Genomic DNA, 24,667 nt, shown 5'->3' with positions numbered 1-24,667 from the left:
AGTATGGATGAATGGCACATACATGTTAATCAATGTAACATGGACAGCAGCAGATGTTTATCTGCAATGAGAGTGGAGCTGGTTTCAGGCAGGTTAGCGTGACCCGGCAACCATGGCATGAGGTCGGAGGTTAGCTGTTGTTGGCAGACCTGATGGAACTGAAGCATTTGCAGTTGTAAACCTTTCAGGGTTACTGGAGGCTCAGTTTCCGCTCAGAGAAATGCACGTATCTTTTCACATTTGAGATGAGTATAAATCAAGACCCGGGAAAAACCTCCTAATATTAACAATGTTAAATCAGTGGACAAAATTGTCAAACTTAATTATTATTAAATCCACAACTGTAAAGTAAAATAAAAGCTTTTATTTTTCTGACAGAAATGGCGAGTATTCAAAAATGCTATTGAGCATGGGGTGCTATAACAAGCAGGCACCTTGAGAACCAGAGAGTTTAATTTCATGGCCAAACAAATCTCTAGTTTGACAATTTTGGCCAACACTTCCTAAAACTATTAACAATGAAGAAAAGGAAGGAAAACAGTTATTGGGGAACTACATCCACTGTACTTTTGAGGTAAGCATTAACTGTTTTTTGTGTTCTGAGATGAAAAACAGTTGGGCCAGAAAGATTATGAAGATTCTGAAATGGGTACTGACTAGAAAGCATGCTTACTGCAGCCATCTGAAATGAAGTTGGCATGACAGCCACTTTAAAAAATCCCTTCATTAAATATAGAATGCTAGTGCCTTTTAGTCTTTAATCATAACCAATGCTTGGCTTTATGCAGAACAAAGAAGAAATCAGAAATGCATCAATAAAATTATAGAAGACAGAGCTCTGCTTTGTGTTGAACACTTGAGTAAGCTGATCACTCAACTCTTGGGATGAGCCCGGACTGAATGCAGGAAAGGTTACTAGGATGATCAGAGAAGTTGAGTCTGTTTAAAAAGTGAAGACTAGGAAATTTTGGCTTGTTTAGTTTAGGAAACTGATGATGGAAGGTATCACTGGCCTATAAATGCATCAAGGAGCTAAGCCTACTGCCATCCTAATGGACAGTACTGGCAGAAGAACAAATGGGTGTTAACTGGCTACTGAGAAATTTCAGCTGGAAATTAGAAGATGGTGTCTAGGCATTAGGGCTGTGAGGTTCTTGAACACTTTCCATTTGTGGCAAAACAGACTTATGCTTTACAGATGCATGCAGTTTATTAACTGGTAGAATAAATTACAGTGTTTCCTGCAATAATGGAGCACTGGATGCAGTGACTTGGAAGGGCTTTGGGGTCTTGAAGTTATGTTGTAATTAGATAAAGCTGTAGCAGAGGGTGTAAAATGTCTCCATATATGACATAGGCCAAGTCCCCTGTGCTGCCTTTCCTCCTTATTATGCTGGAGCACCTGGTTGGTGGAGTAGGGCATCACATCCAGTATTTGAGCCTGTCTGTATTTTTGTAAAGAAACAACAGTCCCAGTATATGTTTCTGAGTATGCTCTGCACTCCTAACACATGGATATTTCTTTGGCTTTTGTCTGATGTACTGGACTGTAAATAGATTGCACCCTAAATAGATTAAATTTTTCTTAGACACTTAGCACAACATATGTTTCAATCTTGAGAGCTGCCTTTCTGCTGCCAGAAAACATTAATCCATTTTACATATATGCATTTAATTAACATATATTTCTTGTTCTCTTCAATGTTATTCTGCTAAACCAGTGTTTTGTGGTTTGTGCTAATCTGATAATTTTGATGCCAGTAGCTGCTGGAGTACAGGAAAACATTTGGTGTATCAGTCTCAGTATGTTACCACTTGACACAATTGAGTAGGGAGGGAAAAATGTTAATGTTTGTTGTCTTTTGCAGCTGGTCAGCCTGATTCAGCATCTCAGCCAGCCATCCTGCAGCATTTCACCCCAAGTATATCCATCTTGCTGAAGTGAAAACTGCCTGTGTGGAACAGATGAGATCTAAAAGTAGAAACTAGCACTAGCAAACAGGAGTAATGAAAAATTGGTGTGATTATGTTTATATGTTTGATTTTTAAAGTAAGAAAGACTGACTAGTGATAAGCAATCTGATCTTTCTGAGTCTTGGGTTCAGAGGCAATGCTGTCAGTCTTTCTGTCTGACAAAGGACCTGTCTTCAGCTAGCAACAGAGAATTTGTTTTGGTGAGATAATCCTGTATTAGTATGTTGGTCAGACTTGTTGCTAAACATTTTCATACTCCAAGTGAATTTAGAGGAAATAATTTGCCTATATACTACAAAGAAAGGCTGACTATGCTACCTTATCTTTTGTATTTAAGGCAGCAGAAAGAAATTTGAATGAATTCCTGAATTCATGAATTAATGACTGCATTACTTCCACTCTGAAACTGCAATACGACCTTCAATAATATTACTACTACACATAATTACCCATAACAACAGCACAAGAAACAAAGCTGCACATTAAACAATTCACTCTGTAACACAAGGCCTGCTCCAACTTAAGATTTAGAGTGAAGAAAAAACTAATAATTATGAAGCATTTGGATGTACACATACTCTTCAAAATGGATGCAGAAGGACTGCCCAAGTTCAGATGTGGGTCATCAATACCAAAGGTAAACAATTAGACCATTTCTTAAACTTGGTTGCATTTCTATGGATATTGCTCTTCTGTAACAACTGTGCTGTGTGAAGCAAAGTCTTTGTCTCAAAGTTAACTAATGCTCTAATACAAGAATGCTCTAGGAGTCTTGATCAGACAAGTAAATGCTACGTGGCATAGCAAAAACGACGGTTAACTTGAAAACAGTTCAACATCTGATCAAACATTAGCGATGCCAAAAGGAAAAAAAAAAAGGAAAAAAAGGCAAGTGACAATTAAATCAATTTTTTGATAATATTTGCTTCCCCCCTGCCTCCCCACCCTGTCGTTAGTGCATTAAGTTTTTGCTGTTGGCCTGGTCAGTGAATTATTTTCACATCCCTCTGTGCTTACAAAAATAAGCTATGTAAAAAGTCCTCCTATGATAGAAATGGAATGACTGGCTCTACTGGCTACATGAGGTGCTACCCTAAATCACTCAAAGATAGCACACAGAATTGCATTCAGCACCATGCCAGCTGGGAAGCTGTCAGTACTGTATGGCCCTTCCAGCCTGTAATGTGGTTCATCTTAACCAGAAAGTATTCTGCTTGTTAACCTGTCAGAAGCACAGCTTAGGGTCTTTAGGCACACAGCTCTGGCTAGCAGCCTAAAGCACTGTCACGCTCTGGCAAAGTCATGCAAACACTGAAGGAGATGGGGGAAAAGTATCAATATTGGGCTGCACATGGTTTACCAACCATTGGGAAATGACACGAGCTTCTTACAGTGTTAGAAATTGCTGCTTTCAGTTCAGAGTACCACATGTCAGAAAAGACACAGAGAAGTTGAGAAACAGTAAGGAGTGAATGGTTCAGAAACTACAATCTCAGTGAAGAGGTAATGACAGCTGGATAGGTTTGACATGGAGGAAAAAGGGATTGCCATGTTAGATGTGATCATTGTTTTTGGCTGATTCAGGGACTATCAAATCCCTTGCAAACTCACAGAAGCATTGACTCTCTGAGTCTCTCTGACTACTTTCCAATGTAATGATTTTATTGAAACACTCTTGACTCTGTTGCAGAAAGCATGGTAAAATCACCCACTGAAGCAGGCTCATGATGTTGACAATCTAATTGTTTTGTTTCTGTAAGTTGAACATTTTCCCCCCGATCTAATGCTATGCACTTACATCTTTAAGATAACATACTATAACTGTGAGGACAAGGTTCAGCTGAAGCTTCAGCTAGGACCATTAAAACATGAAATGTCATCACATGAAACAATGATTAACACACATGGAAGCGTAGCATCATTTCTAAACTGAGACAGGTTGCATGAGATAGCTATCAGTGTCACTTTTTAATTAAAAGCACAAAGCATATTTCAAGAAAAGAGCATTCACAAATCATTAAGTTATTTTTTCTTTTTCATTTTTCAGTCACTCCATGTTCCTCCTCCATACACTAAGGCAAACAAAGGAGATTTCATTGTAACCTTGGAAATTACCTGCTTCATAACAAATAGTATGGCTCATTACCATGATCTCATCAAATGGGTCAAACTAAGTTCAAATATTTCTTAATAACCTTTTTCCTTGTTAATATGTATTTCATGAATAATGAGATATTCACAATAGCCGCAGAAAGACAAAACATCTTCATACATACTCTTTACAGATAAATTGATGAGGAAAAACAATGAAAAGATCTCAAGGTTCAGACTGTGAGTGACAGATATGCAAATGAAACAGGTTGCCTCTAAGTCAAAAAGAATATTGGCATCTTTTATTATGTCCATATAATTCCATTATTTTGATAGAACACTGGAACATCAGTTCAAAATGTAATGCCTGCACTCTGAATTTGCACACTTACAATAAAATGAAGACATAAGGCACACTTACAATGCATTAAAAGACACAACAATGCATTACATTCCATGGCATTTACAGATACTTCTTGAGGACATGGACAATTGATGTTTTATGGATTGTTTGCCCTCAACTAATCTGCTTATGTTTCCTCTTTTACAATTTATGCATATCACTGAGGAAAACAAGACTCTAGTAAACATCTGCTTTCTAGGCAAGGATCTCAGTAGTCATATTCATACATTTACTCCTTTAAAAATAAATGCCATGTCACTTTATTTGCCACCAACAACTGTCTAAGAAGCATATTTATTTTTCTTTGTATGGCTTATGTTTATGTGACTTAATGCTTCTGCTATATTCAATGAAGATGCCTCACCAGTAAACTAATGGGTACACTACACAGATATTCCAGATTCATACAGTGCAATGTTTTCACAACACAGAGCACTATGGGATCACTGTATGAATCCTAGAATTCCTACCTCTCTTGTGGTTTGCAACTTGAACAGAAGAAACAGTTGACATAGCTAATTTGGGAGCAACTGGACAGGTAATAAAATGAACAGCAAATTAGAAAAAGTATCATATAGGAACAAATCAAAATATTAAAATAAACATCTTTATTCTCTAACTTTTAAGTTTAACAATGGTTATATTTTTGTAAGGAAAGGGTAAAGTTCCAGAAAATGAGTTATACACTATCAATTATTGAATAATTTCAGCTGTAGCATCCAATATCAAGGTGGGGAATGTAATTCACATCTACACACTCGGCAGTTTTGTGTTAGGGGTTATTTGGTGGTTTCTCTCAATCCATGACAAATGACTATGTGGTAACCACAGTGGTCTGAAAAGGGTTTTATTGAATTTGAATGCATATTTATTCTAGCTAAATAGTATAAACCTAAACCCCACAATAAAATAATTAGATATAGGCAGATTTCTGTAATCATCCTTTTCATACACTATCCTTAACTGAAATATTTGATCTACACTATATGTTAAACACTGTAACAATATGCTGCAAACATACAAAAGCTGAATGGAAATGCTTTGAAGTTTTTGTGTTTTGTGCTCCCTACCAAAACAGCAAAACTAAATTTATTTAAACTCTTATTTTGGGGGAAGAAACACTGAATAATTCTATGCTGTTCAAGACGTACTTTGCAATGAAGTTAGGTCTTAGATCACACACAGTATAATTAAGCAATGAAATCCATTAGAAATGCTAAGTATAATTTAATTGAGAATGTTTTGATTTAAAATTCTTCTGAATAATGTGGGCTAATCCTTACAGAGAGCAGAGGAAAAGAGATCAATCTGGCTGGGTTTGTTTGTTTAAAAAAGACATGCAAAAACTTGGAAAATACAATGGGAGCTAAATGAAATTGAATACTACATAACACTTTATCAGGGATAGTTGTTAGTTTTAAATATATGTGAATTATCCAAACTAAAGTACATTTCTAATCCTTACAGAGAGCACAGATGAATTAGTATTTTCTGTTTTGTTGGGCACATAGAAACTTGCACATATAACATGGTAGATTTCACATGCACATGCATAAGTTTGATTTGGTAATTGTGATCCATAGATTTAATTACAGCCCTTCCAGTGTAATTCCCAGCAGATTCCCAATACATCTTGTTTGGTTTAGTGGCCATTTTTTAGATTACCTTTTCATTAATTTTCTTCTCCACCTCTGTGTGTTATGGTACAGAAAGGACACCCTTTGAACATGAAAGCAAGCCACAGGCCAGATTTCTGCAGGGACTTTTGGGGGAGGAAAGGGCAGTAAATAAAAACAAAAGGACATTATTTTTATAATGAGCAATCACTTTGAAATGTGAAGAACAGCTGAATACTTCTTCAACTAACAAAGAATCTTAGTTTTATTGGTCATTTTAAAAAGCAATTTTGTTTCTTTCAGTGCTAATCACGCCACAGTATGTGAGCAATTTTTTGTGTAGCACTGGAATTGTAGAAAACCAGGTGTCTTTCCTGCAGAGAACTTGCTTGTACTGTGGATGGCATGAAAGCAGAGAATGCTTCTCAGCTCACTTGGGTAAACAAAGTGGAAACAAGACGTTAAAAATGTGTTTGATGTAGACAATGACAACCTTTGTTCACTTAAAAATCTCAAGACTTACTCAAAATATAGATTGTGCTATGTAAACAAGTCTAAAATTACCTTGGGCTTTCTGTGTATCACAAATTTTAGTCTGGATGTCTACTATTTCCATATTTGCAGTAATGTGCAGTTTGTGTTGGAAGACTCCCTTTCCAAGTGAGGTTTGCTTTATAGTTATTTTCTCAGAGGATAGAATTACTTAGCACCAGAGCAAAATGAGTTGGATTGTCATCGTTATTACTTTTGCCACCATGTGGGACTTGTTGAGAGCAATTTCAGTACCTTTAGACCACTAGGAATTTTACAGCATCCTACCTTGGTTTGGTTTAGAAACCTCAAGGGAAGAAATATTCGGCCATATCCTATCAAACTTTGGAGGATCTGCATGCATCAGGAAAAATCAGGTTTTGTTATTTACATCTGTGATATTGTTCTAAACAGGCAAGCATATGGACAAAGACAGAGATTACACACAGCTATTACTGGACTAGTCTAAGTTGCACTAGAACAGAACATGACTACACAGTGAACAAGAAAACGAGCAATTGATGATTCCCAAAACACCAAATGGACATAAAATACTGTGCATAACAATTTCTCTTCTATGGCTTAAAATATAATTTTTCATGACGAGAAGATATCCTAGACCAATATATATGGTTCTAACACCAGGAACAAAACAGGAACATATTGTGTTAAATCTGCTCTGCAGAGATAAAATGACAGTATCAGACAAATATGGATTTCTTACCAAAGACACATATCTTACTGTAACATCCTGTTTCAGGGCCTTTTGAGTGAATTACATATCTGTTATCAGAAGAAATATATTTACCAGTAGAGTGGGCCTTTTCTTTGGCTCTCACACTTTTTGTGCGTTTCATCTATTTCCTATCACCTCTGCTGATACATTTCACAGCTTGATTTTTTTTTTGTCATAACGTTAAATATCTAAATTTCTTCTAAGTTCTACAAAATGTGTTACTTGCATGAAGCATTTTGTGCGAGCAATAGAATTAGCTGTGTCTCTTTAGAGCTTCATCTCCTTTGATTAATGCATTATAGGGCTGGGGAAGTGAGGAGTGACAACTCTTAGAAGAATGGTATTGGGTCTTTGAGCTGCAAAATGAAGGGGATGGGGTTGTGGGGAAGGAAAGAAAACTTATTTCTTCATTTCCATCTGCCTAGCTTTGAACATTATATTTGGACCATGTTTTTATCATCTTCTCTGAGTACTGCAGTGGTTGTGTCTTGTCTCAAAGAATTCTTCTTAAAGAATTCTTCTTAAGGGTCACATCTGCCTTCACTGTGGGGAGAGAGCTATTCCTTCTGTGTATGAGGAATTCAGGTGCCTAATGAGTAGACTGCAGTTGTCATAACCTGGCTGGCATCAAGGGGTTGGGCCTGTATATCTTCATCTAGATGGTGAGTTTCACTGTTACATCCGTCTTAGTGGAAAACCTGTAGGGAAGCTATGACAAAAGGACTGGGGCTTCAAACATCTGATATAGAAGGAGGACATCCCAAATTATTTTCTGACCCATTTGTCAAGGGTGAAAAGAAATTGTCTGGGTAGTGTCTTTCACTGAAGTCCTCCCTCACAGAGAACAATTAAAGGAAAGGATGGGGACCTGCACTGTGCCATTTGCTGTTAGGCAGTCTTCTGCAACTGAATGGGTAAAGTTGTAATTTAATTACATTATTACATCAGATTCCTGCATTTTCTGTTTTTTCCTTACCAATCAAGAAAACAGGAGAAATAAAAACTGAGTCAGTTTAGAAAATTCTCAAGCAGTCTATATATAGACTAACATTAACCTGTCTATATGGGTCAGATCCACCAATTCCCACACATAGGAAGTGCAAATGCCCCAGTCAGAGTGGATGACAAAAAAGTATCTCCAAGCTATACCTAGTGAGGTGCTGTGGTAACCTTCACCCCCTCCACTGATAGACTGCTACCATGCACCTGAGTCCAGCTTCCTCCTCCTCAGACACTCACTGACCAATTACCCGCACAGTTAATTCCCTGTTAAAATTTTGGTACACTTAGACTCGACCTAAACACTTTAAAGTGACTGGACATTAGGCATAACATAAAAATCAGGAGTTAAAAAAGGAAAAGCAATCATTATGGACTATGTTGTCCTGCTGTCCCCTGAGCCTTTTTTTTCTTTTAGCCATTGTGTGGCATTGGAGTTGTTGCAGAAAACTGGTCACATTTCAGACTGGAGCTTCCAATATCCTATTTGTGTCATTGAGTACTGTGTGGCACACCTGCTATAAAAATTCACATGTATAGTGGTCTTCAACTGAAAAGGCCTAGGCATTATCAGAGGTAAAATTAATAGTGTCAAACAAGTTTGAAAACAACTTTTAGGACTAACCCTCTGGAATTTGTCATTTCATAAACAGTAGATCCTGTATAGTAAATCAGATTCTTTACATAATTGAACTGTTATAATCAGTAATATTTAATATATACTTTATCCCGATTATGATTTCTCTAAGTAATATGATCTCCAAGTAAAATAATTCCTTGTAAGACAGAAAAAAAAATTATGTATTTTTTAGAAATCCTATAAATGCTGTAGATCTGTGCTTGTTTTAGCAAACTTACTTAAAATGGAGGTTGTGACTTACTGCAAAATAATTAAAAATTCCCTGACCCTTTAAATTAGATAACACTGAACTGAGTTTTTTAATGAGCACCCAAAATAATAAAAAGCATATTTACAGTGCCTGGAGATTACCATTTAAGTATTATTACTAGTGATTATTACTGGTTATTACTGATAATTATAACCATATTAGAAGGGAATTCTGGAGGTCATTTATTTCCACAGTTTGCTCATGGCAGGGTCAACTTTAAAGTTAGATGAGGTTGTTGAGGGTCACACCCAGCTGAGACCAGCTGCTGCTTGGTAATATGGTTAATGCTCCTGAAACTTAATGCTTCTGTTATGGGCTTTTTTCATTCTTTGGTAAAGAGGATATCTCTTTCTCATATCCTTTATTCATGGCCTGTATTTCCATCAAGATTAGAGGTTTCTTGATAAAGGTCTTTCTTTATATATATATATTTTTTTTAATGGTGATGACTTTAACTGCTTTATCTGAAAAGATAGGTGAGATGTCCAAGTCCAAGAATGCTGGCTGTCATTCCCACATGTACATTGGAGCAGATGAGTCATCCCTTGAACAGACACTGGGAAGATTCATTTAGCAGCTAGTTATTCTTTCACAGCAACCTGTGAAAATATTTCTAGTCCTTGGTGATTACCACTAAGGGCTTTATTTATAGAGAAGTTGACTAGATAAACCAATCTTTTCCAGAACAGTTCCATGTCTGGAAACTCCATTTTGTAATTAGAGTCATTATTTACCAGAATAACAAATGAGTCTTGGTGTAGGTATTCTATAAGATGTGCTATTTCAATCTACTGTAAAATATTCCATGACAGTTATTCTGGGCAAACAAGACTAAGAAATGTGAAAGAGAGTTTCTAAATGTATGTTTGAGTGTTATTATTGAAAAAGTGAAGCTACTGTAGGCATCTTTAAGAGTGGAGGTATGCAAGCTGTGTGACTGAACAGAAAATCAGATATGACATTTTAAATTTGCATTGGATATTTTTTCATTTTTAGCTACTATTGTTCCAAAGCCAATTATATGTAGAAAGTAACTACTGGGAAAAAATTTACTTTCATGAAGGAAAAACTTAGTGCATTATACTTATTAGATGTATGATAATTTCCTTTTTCTCCTCCCAAACTTTTTTTTTATTTCCTCCCTGATATACAGCATCAGAATTACTTTCAATATTAAATGAAGAGAATCTGTCTCAAATATTCACTGGAAATGCACCATGGGCTCTATCATGGTTTCAAACTGGGGAAATAAAGGAAATGAATGGGTCGTTTCAGCCTAATTCCAGCCAGACAGCTGCACATGAAAAAAACCTGTCACGATCTTGGCAGAAATTAATTGGCATTTTGTTGGTTTCTCACTCCAACCAAGTACTGAGCTAGCAGTAAAATTAAAATGTGTTCCCAGAGGGAGGGGCTGTCTCTGCTCAGGGATGAGAGCAGAGGTGATGGAGCACAGGAATTCTCTGCTCTGCCTGGGCACCTGCGCTCTGCAACCGCCAGTGCCTCATCACCTCCTCAAGTGATGCTGCTGGCCCAGCCCACAGACAACGCATCTGCTGGAAATTACCACTCATAAATCTGTAAGCCTTAAATAATGCTCACGAGTGGCAGACAGGGAGCACTTGTGTTGGCAACTATCATTATTAATTTAATTTTTAATAACAATAAGGAACTCTAGTGAGCTACGCTGATTAAGATGTTTTCTTACTTTTTTTCCATTAAACAAAAAAAAAAAGTATCAGTATAATTTAATGATTCAGTAGAACTTCATGTCTCTAGCCATAGAAAGCTGGCCTTGCCTATTTCAAACCATGAGTAGGCAGCAGTAAATATCTGTTCCAAATTAGAGATGTCTGCTGAGGACAGTGGACTTATGATAGTTTTAGGTGCTAATATTGAACAAAAAAATCAGGGTTTTTAAGAAATAATGCTCACTGAAATCACTGACAGATTTAGTAGCTGCTGGAGTAATCGAGTGTGTTTATATCAGATTGTATTCCACCACTTCTTGCAATCATCATATCATTGTTACAGCATTTCTATCTCCTTTGGTCTTTTTGAAGTTGTGATAATCTCATAAAATTTGCCTTTTAGCACTTTCATTAAACTGCAAAATCTAAATCACTGAAAGAGAGAAATGTTGATTTTTTTAAACCGACCCTTTATTATATGAATTTAAAAAAAATACTTGGCTGATATTAGGCAACCTTTCTTGGAGCAATGTAGGAAGTTTCATACCTGTTCCTTTGAAGAAAAGGAGAATTCTGCATAAATGTGAAGATGTGGTTGTTTTATGGTAGCTCCTCAGCCATAACAGCTTTTATAACTGTTGGAAGAATTTAAATGTAATTAGTCCTTTATGTGTCCACTTGTAGAGTAAAAAAGAAATCGATCTTTTTAGAGGCTTAAAAAATAATCCAAGGATCCATCTCTGGAAACCTTCAGGTATCAGGAAAAAAAATACCACTGATTTGAACAAATTGTTGGCTGATTCTCAAAATGGTGAGGGCTGAGGGAATTCTTCAATTTTAAGTATTTCCACTAAAATGTTTGTAGAAGTGCACAGTCAATTCAAGTATATTTGGAATGAAACATTTAGGTACCTTCTCATGAAAAAAAATTACTTTGTTGATAGTTTGCAGGGGTTGTGTTGTTATTTTTTCTTTGGACTGCTTCTTCCTATAAAAATGCTAAAATTGGCTGATCACCTGGAATTACTGTACAGTAATTCACAACTGATGAACAGTAAATCAGGATTTTTTTTTAAACATCACTATGCTGATTTGAAAACCTCATTCTTTGCTTTAGTCTGTGAAAGAAACTGATTACATGTCTTAAGGAACAGAAAGAAAAAGATGAGAGGGGAACACAGAAATACATTTTTTTCCTGGCAATTTCTCCCCAAGCTTTATAGATAATTAGGTTTTAAAATAACTTTTTGGATCGTGTCTACCCTCTATAAACTTCCTTGAATAACTGAGCTCAACTTGCATATTGCAAGTGCCATGTGTTTTGCATGGGTACCATGGTACATATTGCAATGTTGATGTCTTATTTTCTAGAGTATCCTATCACTTGATTATTTATTAATGGTTAAAAAAAAGATAACTCTGAACTGAGTTGTTTTCTATATTACAACAAATCAAAAAGCATTGAAAACACTGTTTGATTGATAGACTTATTTAAACTCAAGATGATTATGGCAAACTGGAAAGAGGACTGTCTAAACTGTCAGTGGCTGTGTCTATGAGACTGCTGAGCACAGCTCTTCTTATCTGTTAAAATTGGTGGATCTGGCAAAACCAAAACTGAAACAAAGGCTCCCCTAAATCCCATCCTAACGACCTCTCAGTGCTCCCTGGGGCTGCATTGATGGTTTCTGACCCTGCCCTGGAAATCACTACAAAGAGGCATTTTCTATTCTATGCTGGGCTCAGTTCTGCTTCCTCACCTTCAGGGGTCACACCCTAGCTGCAGCAGCAAACTGCCTTTGTTGTGACTCCTACCAGGTAAAACTACCCGTAATGGAATTATTTGGAATGGAAATTTCTCTCAGATCCAGTATTCAAATGAACACATCATACCACAAAGGCTGTTTGTATCTTCTTTCAGCTCAGTAATGTTTTAATATAGTGGAAAATCTGATTTTTAAAGCAAAAGATTCCAAGAGCTTCAAAGCATTAAAGGAGGGAAAACAAATACTGGCTTGATATTATAATCAGTTATCTAGATAAGGTGATTGCCTTAGTCTGGAAGCCATTATTTATTAGAAGGTCAGATTTGAATAAAATTAAATTGAAATGAGAACATTTTGCTTATATGTCTAAAATAATAGATACAGTCTGAAGACAATATTGTAATGTTTTAAGAAGATAAATATATTAATGGTCTCTCAGCAGCACAGCTTTCTGTAAAACTTGACCTCAAATAATAATAGAGAAGCAATGTACAACCTAGTTATGCATGCTATGCCCTGCTGACATGTGTTGGGTATAGACTCATCCAGAGCTTGGCATGGTAATGGCTTTGATCACACAACTGAAGACTTAATGAAAGAACTTCTTGGCTACTGCAAGAGGGCAAAATCAGGTCCAAAATACTTCGTGTTGTTATTGAAAAACAAAAGAAAATGCACTAGTATTTGCTCTCACCCCCTTTTAAGATATATATGTTTTCCACATTAAAATTTCATGACAAATGTGAAAAACAGCTAAAGCTACACTCATCCAGACACTATTTTAGCTCCAGAAAAGTGCCTATGAGATTTTCAAGGTTAAGAAAACAATAAAATAAGAAAGTGCCCATTCAGTCTTTTTTTTAATTTTTTTTTTTTTTTTTACTTCTGCATCTTGCATTCATTATCATAAAAAAAGTTCTCTTAATTTAAAATTGACTATATGGAAGAACAAAAACATAGAGAACAAAGCAGAAAATACCGTTTGATTATTGTGATTGCATCTTGCACTTGGGTGCATGGTCTGTCTCTAAACTCTGACTCATCTGCCAACAGCAGGCTTTAAGGTGATAATCACCCACACAGAGCTATTTGCACATCATGTCTATCCTATCCTCTATCTAATTATAACCTTTATAACAAACTGTTTAGCATAATTAGTAGAGTTATGCTTTGCAGGAAAAAAAGAAGCAATAGTTTAGAAGACTCAATTTTTTGAAGGCATACATGTACAGATTAGTAATTGTTGGTATTTGGTCACAATAATGAACATTTTGATGCACTGGTCTATGTAAACTTGTACAATCATTATTTTAGCAAGTAAAATAATGTAGTTTTCAGAATATTTACATACTGTATGTATGTATGCATTGCTTAAACTTATGAAGTGGTTTTGGGACTCATTAATTGCTAACACTTTCACCAGTATTTTTTCAGACATGGCTGAAAAATGCTGAACGGGCCAGCATTGTAATCAAGAATGCTGGAAATTATCAGAGAACCTATTATTCAACTGATAGACAACAGCAGGTACAAATGACCTTAATGGGAAAGCTCTGGGTTTTTTTTTTTTTTAAGTTTTCTTTTCTTCTAGATGATCAGAAAGGATGTTTACTAATGACCACTCTTTCTTTGTGTTCAAATTTTAGTGATAAGCTGCTTTAATACAAAATCCTTTGAAGTAAAAAAAAAAAAAAAGGAAAATAGAGAATAATACATGTATGTGCACACAGGTGAATATATTTTATTCTTCTTTGCTGGCTTTCATTGCACTCTTAAAAAAAAGTGTTAAATGAACATTGCTTGAGGTGGCATCTTCTTTGCATGCTGGAAGTTTAGTGTTTCTAATAATCCCCCTGCCCCAACCCCATCCTTCTTATAAACTAGAAAGAGCTGGGAGCACACAAAAACCAATACCCCCTGTAGGTGTTTGCTGCCAGGCAAAATGAAACCCCAATTGTATCTCCTGAGAGTAACTTCCTGTCCCCAGATGGAAAAACCTCTGCTGATTGGAAACAAATACTGTGTTAGCATAGACAAAACAAAAGTCATGCAGAATCCATTAAAGCAGCCACGACTAATTAATCTTGTTTGGTTGTGTGTGTTAATCTGACTTCTGTTAAATTCTCTTTGAGAACAGGATAAATTTATGGATTTTATCTTTGTTTAACAAAAACTCTGCTATTCCTATGTTATAGGAAAGGTGTTCAGGACATTAAGCAGGTAGAGTTATTTTCCCTCTGAGCAATTTAAGAAAAAACACATGGAAAAAACAAGCAGAGTATCAGTATTTACTTGTACTCATCAGAGATGCTCATACTTCAACCCTTTTCAGGTAGGCAAAGAAATATGTTGAATTCTACCACATATTATCCCAAGACATTTACGGCAGACTAAAGATAAAACATAGATTTGCAGAAACTTATATTTCTTATAGAACATTAAACAGATTTTTCTTAGTTTGTAATAAATAAACTGCACTAATCACCCCAGTGTAAAATACAAAGAGGTCAACAATGCATCCTTTCAGCTCACCATTGTTCAAAAGGTATTTGAGTTTCCCTATTAAGTTTTCAAAGGCCAACATCTGCTGATGCTCAGAAATGGTAGATGTGGTGACGAAGGCTGTATGGAGTGTGAAGTGAAAACACAACTATATAGACCATGCAACACAGTACTAAAAACTACAGCACAATCAAACTCCAAAGAGCTATTTCCCATTCATCCCATTTCTGTTATTAATTGCAGGAGTATTTCTGAGAGTGGTGACATAAATTTATTCTCTTTCATTTAGATGCTTTTTTTTTTTTTTGTAATGAAACATATGTATAAACATAAAGTTTTGAAAATAGCACATCACTATGAATCTGCAGACGTACAAATACCAGAGGAGACACTAGAGCAGGCAAATGACATTATTAAGATTAAAGGCTTTCATTTGCACATTATTGTCATTGATGCTGTTTTGCTATTTAAAGTAGAAAGCAGATGCTGTGGCATTCAGCTGCTAACACTGCTCACACTTGCAAGGAAGATAGTTTTGATGGCATTTAACTTGGCTGTCTAGAGCTTAACAAATCAGTGCTATTCATGAGCTTAAGTAAACTGAGTTGATTATAAATTGATAGTCCTGACCCTGCATCATAAGACATGAGACAGTTTTACCCAAATTACATAAGACATGAGACAGTTTTACCCAAATTATTAAAAACTTTTCACTTGGGTATCGGGTATGGCAAATTACATTTAACAGCTGTGATATTTTATAACTGATTGTCCTGTCTTATGCAAGTTGTGCCCAAAGTATCTGCAAAGCTGACGCTGTGGGGAATATTCTTTCCTTGAGCCACGGCAGGATCCCATTTCTGCCTCTCTGCTTTACTGGCAATTAACTAAGGTGCCATGATGGTGTGCACTCCTCAGCTGCGGCATCAGCCGAGGCTCACAGCTCAGCTGCTGTGCACTTGGTCTCTTCACGTGCTTTAAGTAATCACCTATTTCATTGATATAGTAGCTCTTTACATAATGGTGTTATGGTTTTGTTATAATTTAAGAGTAGTATTTTGGTCCTTTAATTGCATACAGGAAAGTATTTTTCTGTGAAGGTACACAATTCTATTTATTTTGTTGAGTAAAGCTGAGTTCAAAGGCTGCTAGAGGTAATGCAGATTCCAGCGGATACACTGCATTTGCTAATCTACTTCATAGAAACGAAAGCTATTCTATTTATAAACTTTTCCATTTGCTCTTTGAATTTACACACAAATATACGTACATGAAAATTATTGGTATTATATTTCCATTATTAGCAAATGTTTTTCTTTAAAATGTACAACAAACATTTTCTCTGCAACAGTGTCTTAATTCTTTGTGTCACACTCAGTTTTACAGGACTCAAGTGGTCATCTGCTGATAAGAATCGATCAGAAAATCTGTGTCTGAATGCAAATGTAAGGAGTGACATTGTCTCTGACCATGTAATCACAGTTACATGTTAATGCCAGAGAGGAAGGCCAATACACAGCCCCTGCACCACAGGGCATGTCAGAGAAATGTTATCTACACCAGAAAGGGATGTTGGGAAATCAGATCCATGAAGCTGAATGACAATGCAAAACAATACTGGTTTTATTACTTACTACCAATACTGGAAATACTGGGTATACCTGCAAAGAAAACACAAAGTGTAGTTAGCTGTCTGCCATAGTTGGCTGAACTATAGCATCTAAGATTCTGAAAACATTTTCAGAATACTTTATCAATACATAGTTAAACTCAAGCATCTGCCATTACATGCCCAGTCCTTTATAAATGCAGAGCATTTTAGATTTTTCAATATGGGGCTACAGGGACCAGTAAAATGCATTGACAGATGGGATCTATACCAGCTCTCTGAACTTCATGAATTTGTTCAGAACAGTTTTGTATTTCAACTAACCAGCCATTATGTTTAATGCTCTAGATAAAAATATCAGTCATGCATGTATTATGCAGATCTAGGAGAGTAATTTAACCAAGGGATAGATGCATTGCTAACTGCTTTGGCCAGCTGCTTAAATCAGTTGGTACCTTCTGTTGCATTAATTGTATATAGCTATTTTTTCCTCTTTTACCTGACAGTTATCTAAATTAAGCTATGTAAAAGAAATGTAACTGAGTGAAACAATCTAATGCAGTAGGTTGGCCATACTGATTAAGCCTCTCATTGATATATTTTTTTTCCTGCGTTAATTTCAATTCCTAAATTGAATTAATGCAAGGAAACCATTCCAGAGGCAGGTAAGATTTACCATAAGAGGTGGGGCTGTTAAGGAGTTAAACTCTTTTTTCCTGGATAAGCAGTGTGGGATCTCATGTTGTATAATGCAATCCCAAGAACTAGCTTCTTGTCAGGTCTGCCCTGAAACCTAGGCTTTGTGTGTAGCACAAAACCATGGATATGAAATCTTCCCTGAAATGCCATTTTCTTAAGATTAAATGCCATTGTTAATGACACTGTGCCTCATCACTTGAGTTAGTCAGAAACTGCAGAACAGTATTGAAATTCTGAATATTTGCATCTTCTTCCTTAAATACAGTTTTCCATTTTAAAGTTTTATTGACTTTTGTGGCATGAAATTTTTGCAGAAATCTCTCTGTTTCTCCATTAAACATCTGATACACTTCTTTCAACATCTATCTTGAAGTTCTCCCTTACTCAAGAGATGGCATGGACTTCACTCTGCAATTAACTGAAGGAATATCTTGAGAATAAATGATATTCAATGTAAGGAAGGTTGCAGAGTCAAGCTGGGAACAATCCTAACTTGTGGCATGGCTAAGGCAATGCTGAAGTAATCGAATTTGCAGAATGGGGGCAAACCCAGCTTTTTTATGTTTCACTACATCAATCCTGGGGCACATGTCAGAATTGCAGCTCTTGGGTTTCATATCTTATGGCAGCTGTGGCCTGGCAGAGCACCACAGACAACACCTGCTCTTCACCCAGCCCCACGTTCAAATGCTGTTTGCAAACTTAATTATTTCTACTTCTGCTGAGATAAACATGTATTTTCCAAAATTTCAGCACTGTGAGGTATGAAAGGTTAATGCAAATATCATCATAATAGAACAATGTGGTCATAGTTCTAACAGTAACCAAAAGTGCTTTTTAAATTAGGATACTTAAAGAGAACGTCTATCCCCTTATTTTAAATGTCAAAAAGACCATCAATTTTCAAATATTTTTCCCTGAAGTTTCAATTGCAGCTTGTTTAAATTTTTGCAAGTCATTGTAACTGGTTTAAATTAGCAGGATTACTTTTCCTTTATACACACATGGAACCTACACAAATATTAGATAAAAGAAACTGTTGTCGCACTCACACTTGCACTGTGAAATGGTATTTGTATTTCCTCTGGGTATACTCCCCCGCCTCAAACCTCTCTGTCTCCTACACACACACACAAATATCCTTTCCTTTCTCTCCTAAACAGATTGTAGCAAAGGAAGAGGTTTTCCTGCAAGTCTGCTCACCTCATATTATCGTTCTTCAAAATTTTCAATGAATTCACAGTGATAAATGCGTCCTGGGCAGAATAATGAACACAAGATGCCTGCTAGCCTGGGGGCTCTGTATTAACCTTGCAAAGATATCTCCAGGTTCTGTTTCAAAAGCTGTTTTGCTATTTCTGTACAGAGTTTCTTAGTTGGTGTGGTTTTCTGTAACCAGACTGGTTTTTGTACTACCAGGTATCCCTGTGTTAGGTGAATGGCCTTGATAGTGCACTACTTTATGCCCTTCTTACTAAAGAGAGTGAGAATGACACTTCTGAGTTTGTCTGGAAAGGAGCTGGTTATGTAGGGCCATGAAGCAGGATCTATTAACACTCTGTGAAAAGCGCACATATGATGGGGAAATTATTCTTAGAAGGAGTGTTTGTGTGAGATCTGGAGTTACATATTGAGGCTAGCTCTTGAATTCAGCTGAGCTGTATTTGGTGCAAGTCCTTAGGTAACGAGGCACAGGAGGTGTGATTCTGCTCTCCCTCTCTGTCAGTGTGGAGGCAGGTGAGGGTCTGAGTGCACCTGTGCCACCACTGCTGGGGACAACAGGCTTCCAGGGTCATCCCACCACTGCTGGGGACAGGCTGTGGGGTCATCCCACCACTGCTGGGGACAACAGGCTGTAGAGTGACACCACCACTGCTGGGGACAACAACAGGCTGTGGGGTCACCCCACCACTACTGGGGACACCAACAGGCTGCGGGGTGACCCCACCACTGCTGGGGACAACAACAGGCTGTGGGGTCACCTCGCACTGCTGGCCCTTGGCTTGAACTTGGTCTGTTCAATGCATGGATTGTTTCCAGTCAGCCTTGTACTGAAATCTGAGTACTTTGCAGCAGTGAAGTGATGGGGACAGGTTAGAGAGTTGAAGGATCAGGCCCATTACCTCCCTTGATGGACAGTTCTATTGAGCAAGGTACAAAAAGGGATTGAATTTACATCTATTCAGCTGTTAAACTAAAGCAATGTTCAGCCTAAATTTATCTTCTAGTTGAAATCACTGGGAGGGTTATTAATGGTAATAGATTTATAGTGAGGGGACATCAGGTAAAGCATGCAAAAAAGTTCAGAGGTTGGTACTGCCCCTGAAATGGCAAACATTGCAGGAGAAGGTCACTAATACTATTTATTATTTTTGACTTGACTTGAGGGCGATGGTTTGGTATATTACATGTTCACTGTAAGTGCATCTAAATATATATGCATTACTTGTGAGGAAAAAAATCTGGTGTTTTCCTTTCATACAATCTTCTGCATCTGCCCTGTAATTTTCTCATTTCCCCTGCTTCCAGAAATGGGTTGTTTTAGCTCTTAGCTACCATGGAGCTGGCTATTGAGATGAAGAAAAAAGCAAATCAGATGCTAGCAAAGAAAGCAAGTTTTTGATTTTGTCTCTAGCTTGTGTCAGCGTGAAATCCTTAACACAAAGGAAATGGATCAAACTTTCAGTGAGAAGGACCACACTGCTGCTTCCAGTCTCAGGGCAGGTCAGACCCTGCAGACCCTTTTAGCACCTCCACTGTCAGTGCCCACATGTGCTTCTGGCAGGACTCTTAAACAGGAACAAAATATAGAGCTTTTCATAGCAGATTCAGAGGAGGATGTTAATGCCTCATCTGATCTTTTGCTAGAATATCTGCCCTGTAGCATGACAGCACTCCCTGCAGTGAGTCTTTCTTCTCTTTGCAGCTCTTCCATTGAGGCATGATTGCAATATCAGACGCTCAGCATCAATTTCAGAACTTCTGAATTCACTAACAATTTAAAGCCCTGAGAAGCTCAATGATACTGGTGTCTTGTAATCCCTCACAGGGAATGATCATTATGATCAGAGGAGTAAACTTTTCATGTATTGTTAAACCTGTATTCTGAAAAAGGATTACACACAGTGAAAGAAAATTCTTTGGAAATTTCATCTGTTTCATTGCAAGAGCCCCAGAACTCCTGCTACTGTTAATTCTGCAGTTGTTTCTCTGTAAAGATCGAATTCATAGAAAAGGAAGTGCTTTGATGAAGTTTGTTATCCCTCACCCCTGCTTTCCCAAGCAATATCACCAGAAATAACTGGGACAGAGGAAATAGTTTTTGTTTTATTGGGTAACATCTTTAAAAATTTGGACTTTTTTGTGTTGTGTTTTAGTGAGTCTAAACCAGTATTGAAAACTCTGTTTGGGAAACACCCAGTGAGATCAAAGGATTTTTATTTTTCAAGTAATCATAGTTTACTGATAGAATATTAGAAACTTTGAAAAGCCTGAAACTCAGACCATTTTTGGCACTTTGAATATCTTAAAACAGAAACTTTGCCTTCCCATGCTGCTTAAGGACCAGGAGTCTCTTTCATTTCACCTCTTTGCTGTATATGGCAAAAAAAGAGTTGTTTGAAACCAGTGATGTATGGAAACAATTCATTTCCCAGCAACAGATGTCACCATAGCCAGCACAAACAACCAGCTCAGCAGGGTCATGCAAGAGGGTAAAGTGCTGAAGGATAATTTTTGAAGCTCTATTTTTAAAAAATACAGCACGTTATTTATAGCACATTGTTTTTAGGTCTGTACCTGCAATGTTTTGCTGGCTACTGCACTGGATACCCAGATGAAGGAAAATGAGTTTATCACTTGCAGATTTTCACAATTTTTCTTGACATTCCTGTTTATCTGAATGCTCTTGACACACGGCAGTTTTGCCCTTACACTATGTTTCCCAGCTTTTTGTGTGACGTGTTCCTGTGGCTTTATACCTTCTGTAAGCTTCTTGGGCTAAGATTAATATGTAATATAAAATAGTGGCAATATAAAGCTTTGTTGTTTTGTAACTTATTGATTGATATCTTCCTTTTTCTCTTTGAAATATACTGTCAAAAGCATCAAGGAGCAAAGTTTTAGAACTTCAACATAAGTGTCCCATTCCTTCAAATCGAGTCATGAGGAAGGCACTGAAAACTTCCAGTTACTTGGGAGAATGGGCCCTTAGAAAATGGAGCACTGTCTAGTTTATGAGTCTGCTTTGACTGGAAAGCAGGATGTGTGATCCTTTCAGTTAGAGGAATCCTTGTTACTTGGATTCCTGACTAGAAAGCACAACTTCTTGGACAACTTTGTTTATGCTGGTCCTTCAAGATGCCTTTGTTTCAGCAAATATTTATGGGGAAAACTGAACATCAATGAGGGTGATACCAGTGCACTTGTGCAGGTGCCATAAGTTTTGCCAGAATCTGTTTCTGTGGCAGCTGTGCTGCATGGATGCCTTATAAGTCTTTTCCCTTTCAGGGAGGTGGTTTAAGGCTCTGCTGCTGAGACAGAGGCTGTACCATGGGAGGGAGACTCACTGCAGGAGAAATTCAGTAAACTGAATTTCTGCCTGACTCTTGACTGAGAAGAACCAGCAGTGTTTCCCATGTCCTGGTCAGTCCTTTGTCTCATGTTGAACTATGAATTAGGAAAGTCATGTAACAGCTGGGACGGGGCTTTGCTGAGTGTTGGGCACTTTTGATACGGATTATTGGTGGTGAAGGGACTGACACAAAGTGAGCAGGCTTTGATCCGTGGCAGCTCAGTGGAGCCTGAGACAGCTCTGTCTGATGGAGTAAAGAACATAAGTGCCAAAAATGATCGAAACAACGGGAAGAAGAAAAGGGCTGGTGCTGTCAGACACACACGCAGCTGCTGAGGAGAAAAGCTATCCTGTAATACCAAGTAGAGAGAAATTCAATAAGTTCACTTTGTGTGTCAAAACATATTGCAGAAAAAACTATCTACAGAATGTGGCAGCACAAGGGAATGAATGTAATCACAAAATAGTCAATAAGATAGAGTGGAAATATAAAATAAATGCTGTGTGGAGACAAATGGAGACATATTGTTAGTGCCAGTAAACAACAGAGTACTTGCTGTCTTTCACAGGTAAAGCATGGAAAAATATTTTGCATTCTCCTGAAAAACTCAGGATGACTTAAAATGATAAAGACATAAATGGATAAAAAACCCCAGCTTTGTATCAAGGTTTCCATTATGACTACAGAATAATCTGGAATGGTCTTCTGCTTGCCAACTGTAACTTGAAGTCTTATTGGCCATAAAAAAATGGCAGAAACAGAGCAATGGAAATAACAGAAGTTCCAGCTGGGAAAGATTTGGAAATAGACATTAAGTTACTTGTTGAATCTGAACAAATTTCACGAATTCAGAGAATCTCAAGAAAGACTCACTCTTTATCTTGTGAAAAGAAGAAGAAAAGAATTCAGAGTGTTTGATTTATACAACTATTTTTAACTGTATCTTATTTAAGCATGTTCATGTAAACTTCAAATATATTTAAATTTTATAATAATTTGGTCTTAGATGTAAAAGATGATCTTTGAAAATTGGAGGAAGGAGAAGTATCAAAGGGACATTGTATTACTGGATTGTACAAAGTGCCCCCAGAGAACTGAAGTAATATATGAAGAGAAATTATTTCTCCCAACACGTTCTAGAAACTATTTCAGAATCCACACCTGACTAGGGAGATTATAACACCAGGGCTGCTTTGCTGACCACACGATGGAGATGGTGACATAAAGGCAACAAGGTAGAGTGCTGTGCAGAGAGTTCACACAATAATACATAACTTCATATGCTCCAACACATATGCAGCCTGACTCAGGACGTGACAAAAGAAATGAAGATTTACATACCATAAATAATTGCTGCTTGTAGCAAGGAGTTCTGAAGCAGTGCATAGGACACAATTCAAGAAGTAGTTATCAGAGAACCACTTCTGGACTGAAACTCAACATGCTTGTTGAGAAGGATTAAAAAAAAAATCCACTGCAGTAATATTTAACTTTGATAGAGCGAGGAAATGAAAATGAGGAAGTTAGATAAAAGAAAAGTGAAAAGAACATCTAAAAAGATATGGATGCAAACAGCATGGAAGCAGCTAGAGACAAGTGTATGAGAGGCTCAGAATAATCATATATAACTCATCTTTTTTTTAACTTATAAAAATTAACTCTCTTACAAGGAAATAAAAAAACCAAAGCCCAATGCAAAATTGAAAACAACAGAATGTAGATGATTTTGGAAAGATACCCTTCAGAAGTGTAAGTCCTCTCAATGGAGAAAGATATGGGGAAAAAAAGGCAAAAAATCTGCCAATTTAAATATAAACCACAGTATTTTGAGAACCAACTTCCTATGGACACAAAAGTTAGTAATTCTTTTTTGTTAAAACAAGCACTCTAGAAGTAGAGGCCCAGAGAGAGAACTGGAAAGATAGGCAATTGAAGTATTATTAACACTATGACTAATGAATAGTTAATTTAACATTGAATACTAAATTAATTGTTTTAACTGAAGTGCACAATGAAGAGAGAGAGACTCTCACATGCTGAGGAAATTTCTCAAAGTCTGAAGTAAATGGTATTGAACAAGAATTGCCATGAGGAAATGTTGCCCCAAGAAGTATTTTAAAGGAACTCAAATATGATGTTTCTGAACTAACTATTGCAGCATATAACCTGTCATTTAAGTCAGCCTTGAGGCCAGAAGAAATGTTTTAACTGTGGTACAATCTTATAAAAGGACTCAAGGGCTGATCCAAAGAATAACAAAATAAAAAAAGAGGCTCATATTTATGTTATCGTAAAAGAGCCACGTTGCTGTCATGTCTAGAATATCATGTGTAGCTTTAGCCTCACCAAAGAAATAAAAGAACATCATAGAAGCAGAAGAGAGCAAGAAAGCACCAGAAATGTGGCATTGTTTTAGGATAAGATGAAAGAGGTCAGCGTTTGTAATTTAAAAAAAGAGTGAAGAAGTGGATAAGGTCATGTCAATGTAATGATAAATGGTGTAAGAGGTGTAAACAGAGGTGCATTATTCTTTGTTCCTTCCTTATCTAAGGAGGTACTGGCTTAACCATAGAAAAAAATTTGAGG

The 24,667-nt window shown here is 36.9% G+C and overlaps 1 protein-coding gene across 6 annotated transcripts in view; it reads right to left on the bottom strand.

The window, feature by feature from the left end:
• The window catches only part of NTNG1 (netrin G1), a 144,081-nt gene that overhangs the window by 30,313 nt on the left and 89,101 nt on the right, over positions 1–24,667 (bottom strand). For 3 of the 6 annotated variants that reach the window (XM_083867090.1, XM_083867092.1, XM_083867095.1), the window contains exon 4: positions 16,834–16,860. In XM_083867090.1, the coding sequence (XP_083723216.1) occupies positions 16,834–16,860 (27 nt within the window). Of the gene's footprint in view, positions 1–4,938; positions 4,999–6,903; positions 6,970–16,833; positions 16,861–24,667 lie in introns of all 6 variants that reach the window. The other 3 variants (XM_083867091.1, XM_083867094.1, XM_083867093.1) reach the window with 2 other exon arrangements.

The sequence above is a fragment of the Zosterops lateralis genome, assembly GCF_965231275.1.
Source record: "Zosterops lateralis genome assembly, chromosome: 9".
NCBI lineage: Eukaryota > Metazoa > Chordata > Aves > Passeriformes > Zosteropidae > Zosterops > Zosterops lateralis.
Note: the sequence above shows the minus strand (reverse complement) of the source record. Positions and strands in the feature narration are given on the sequence as shown.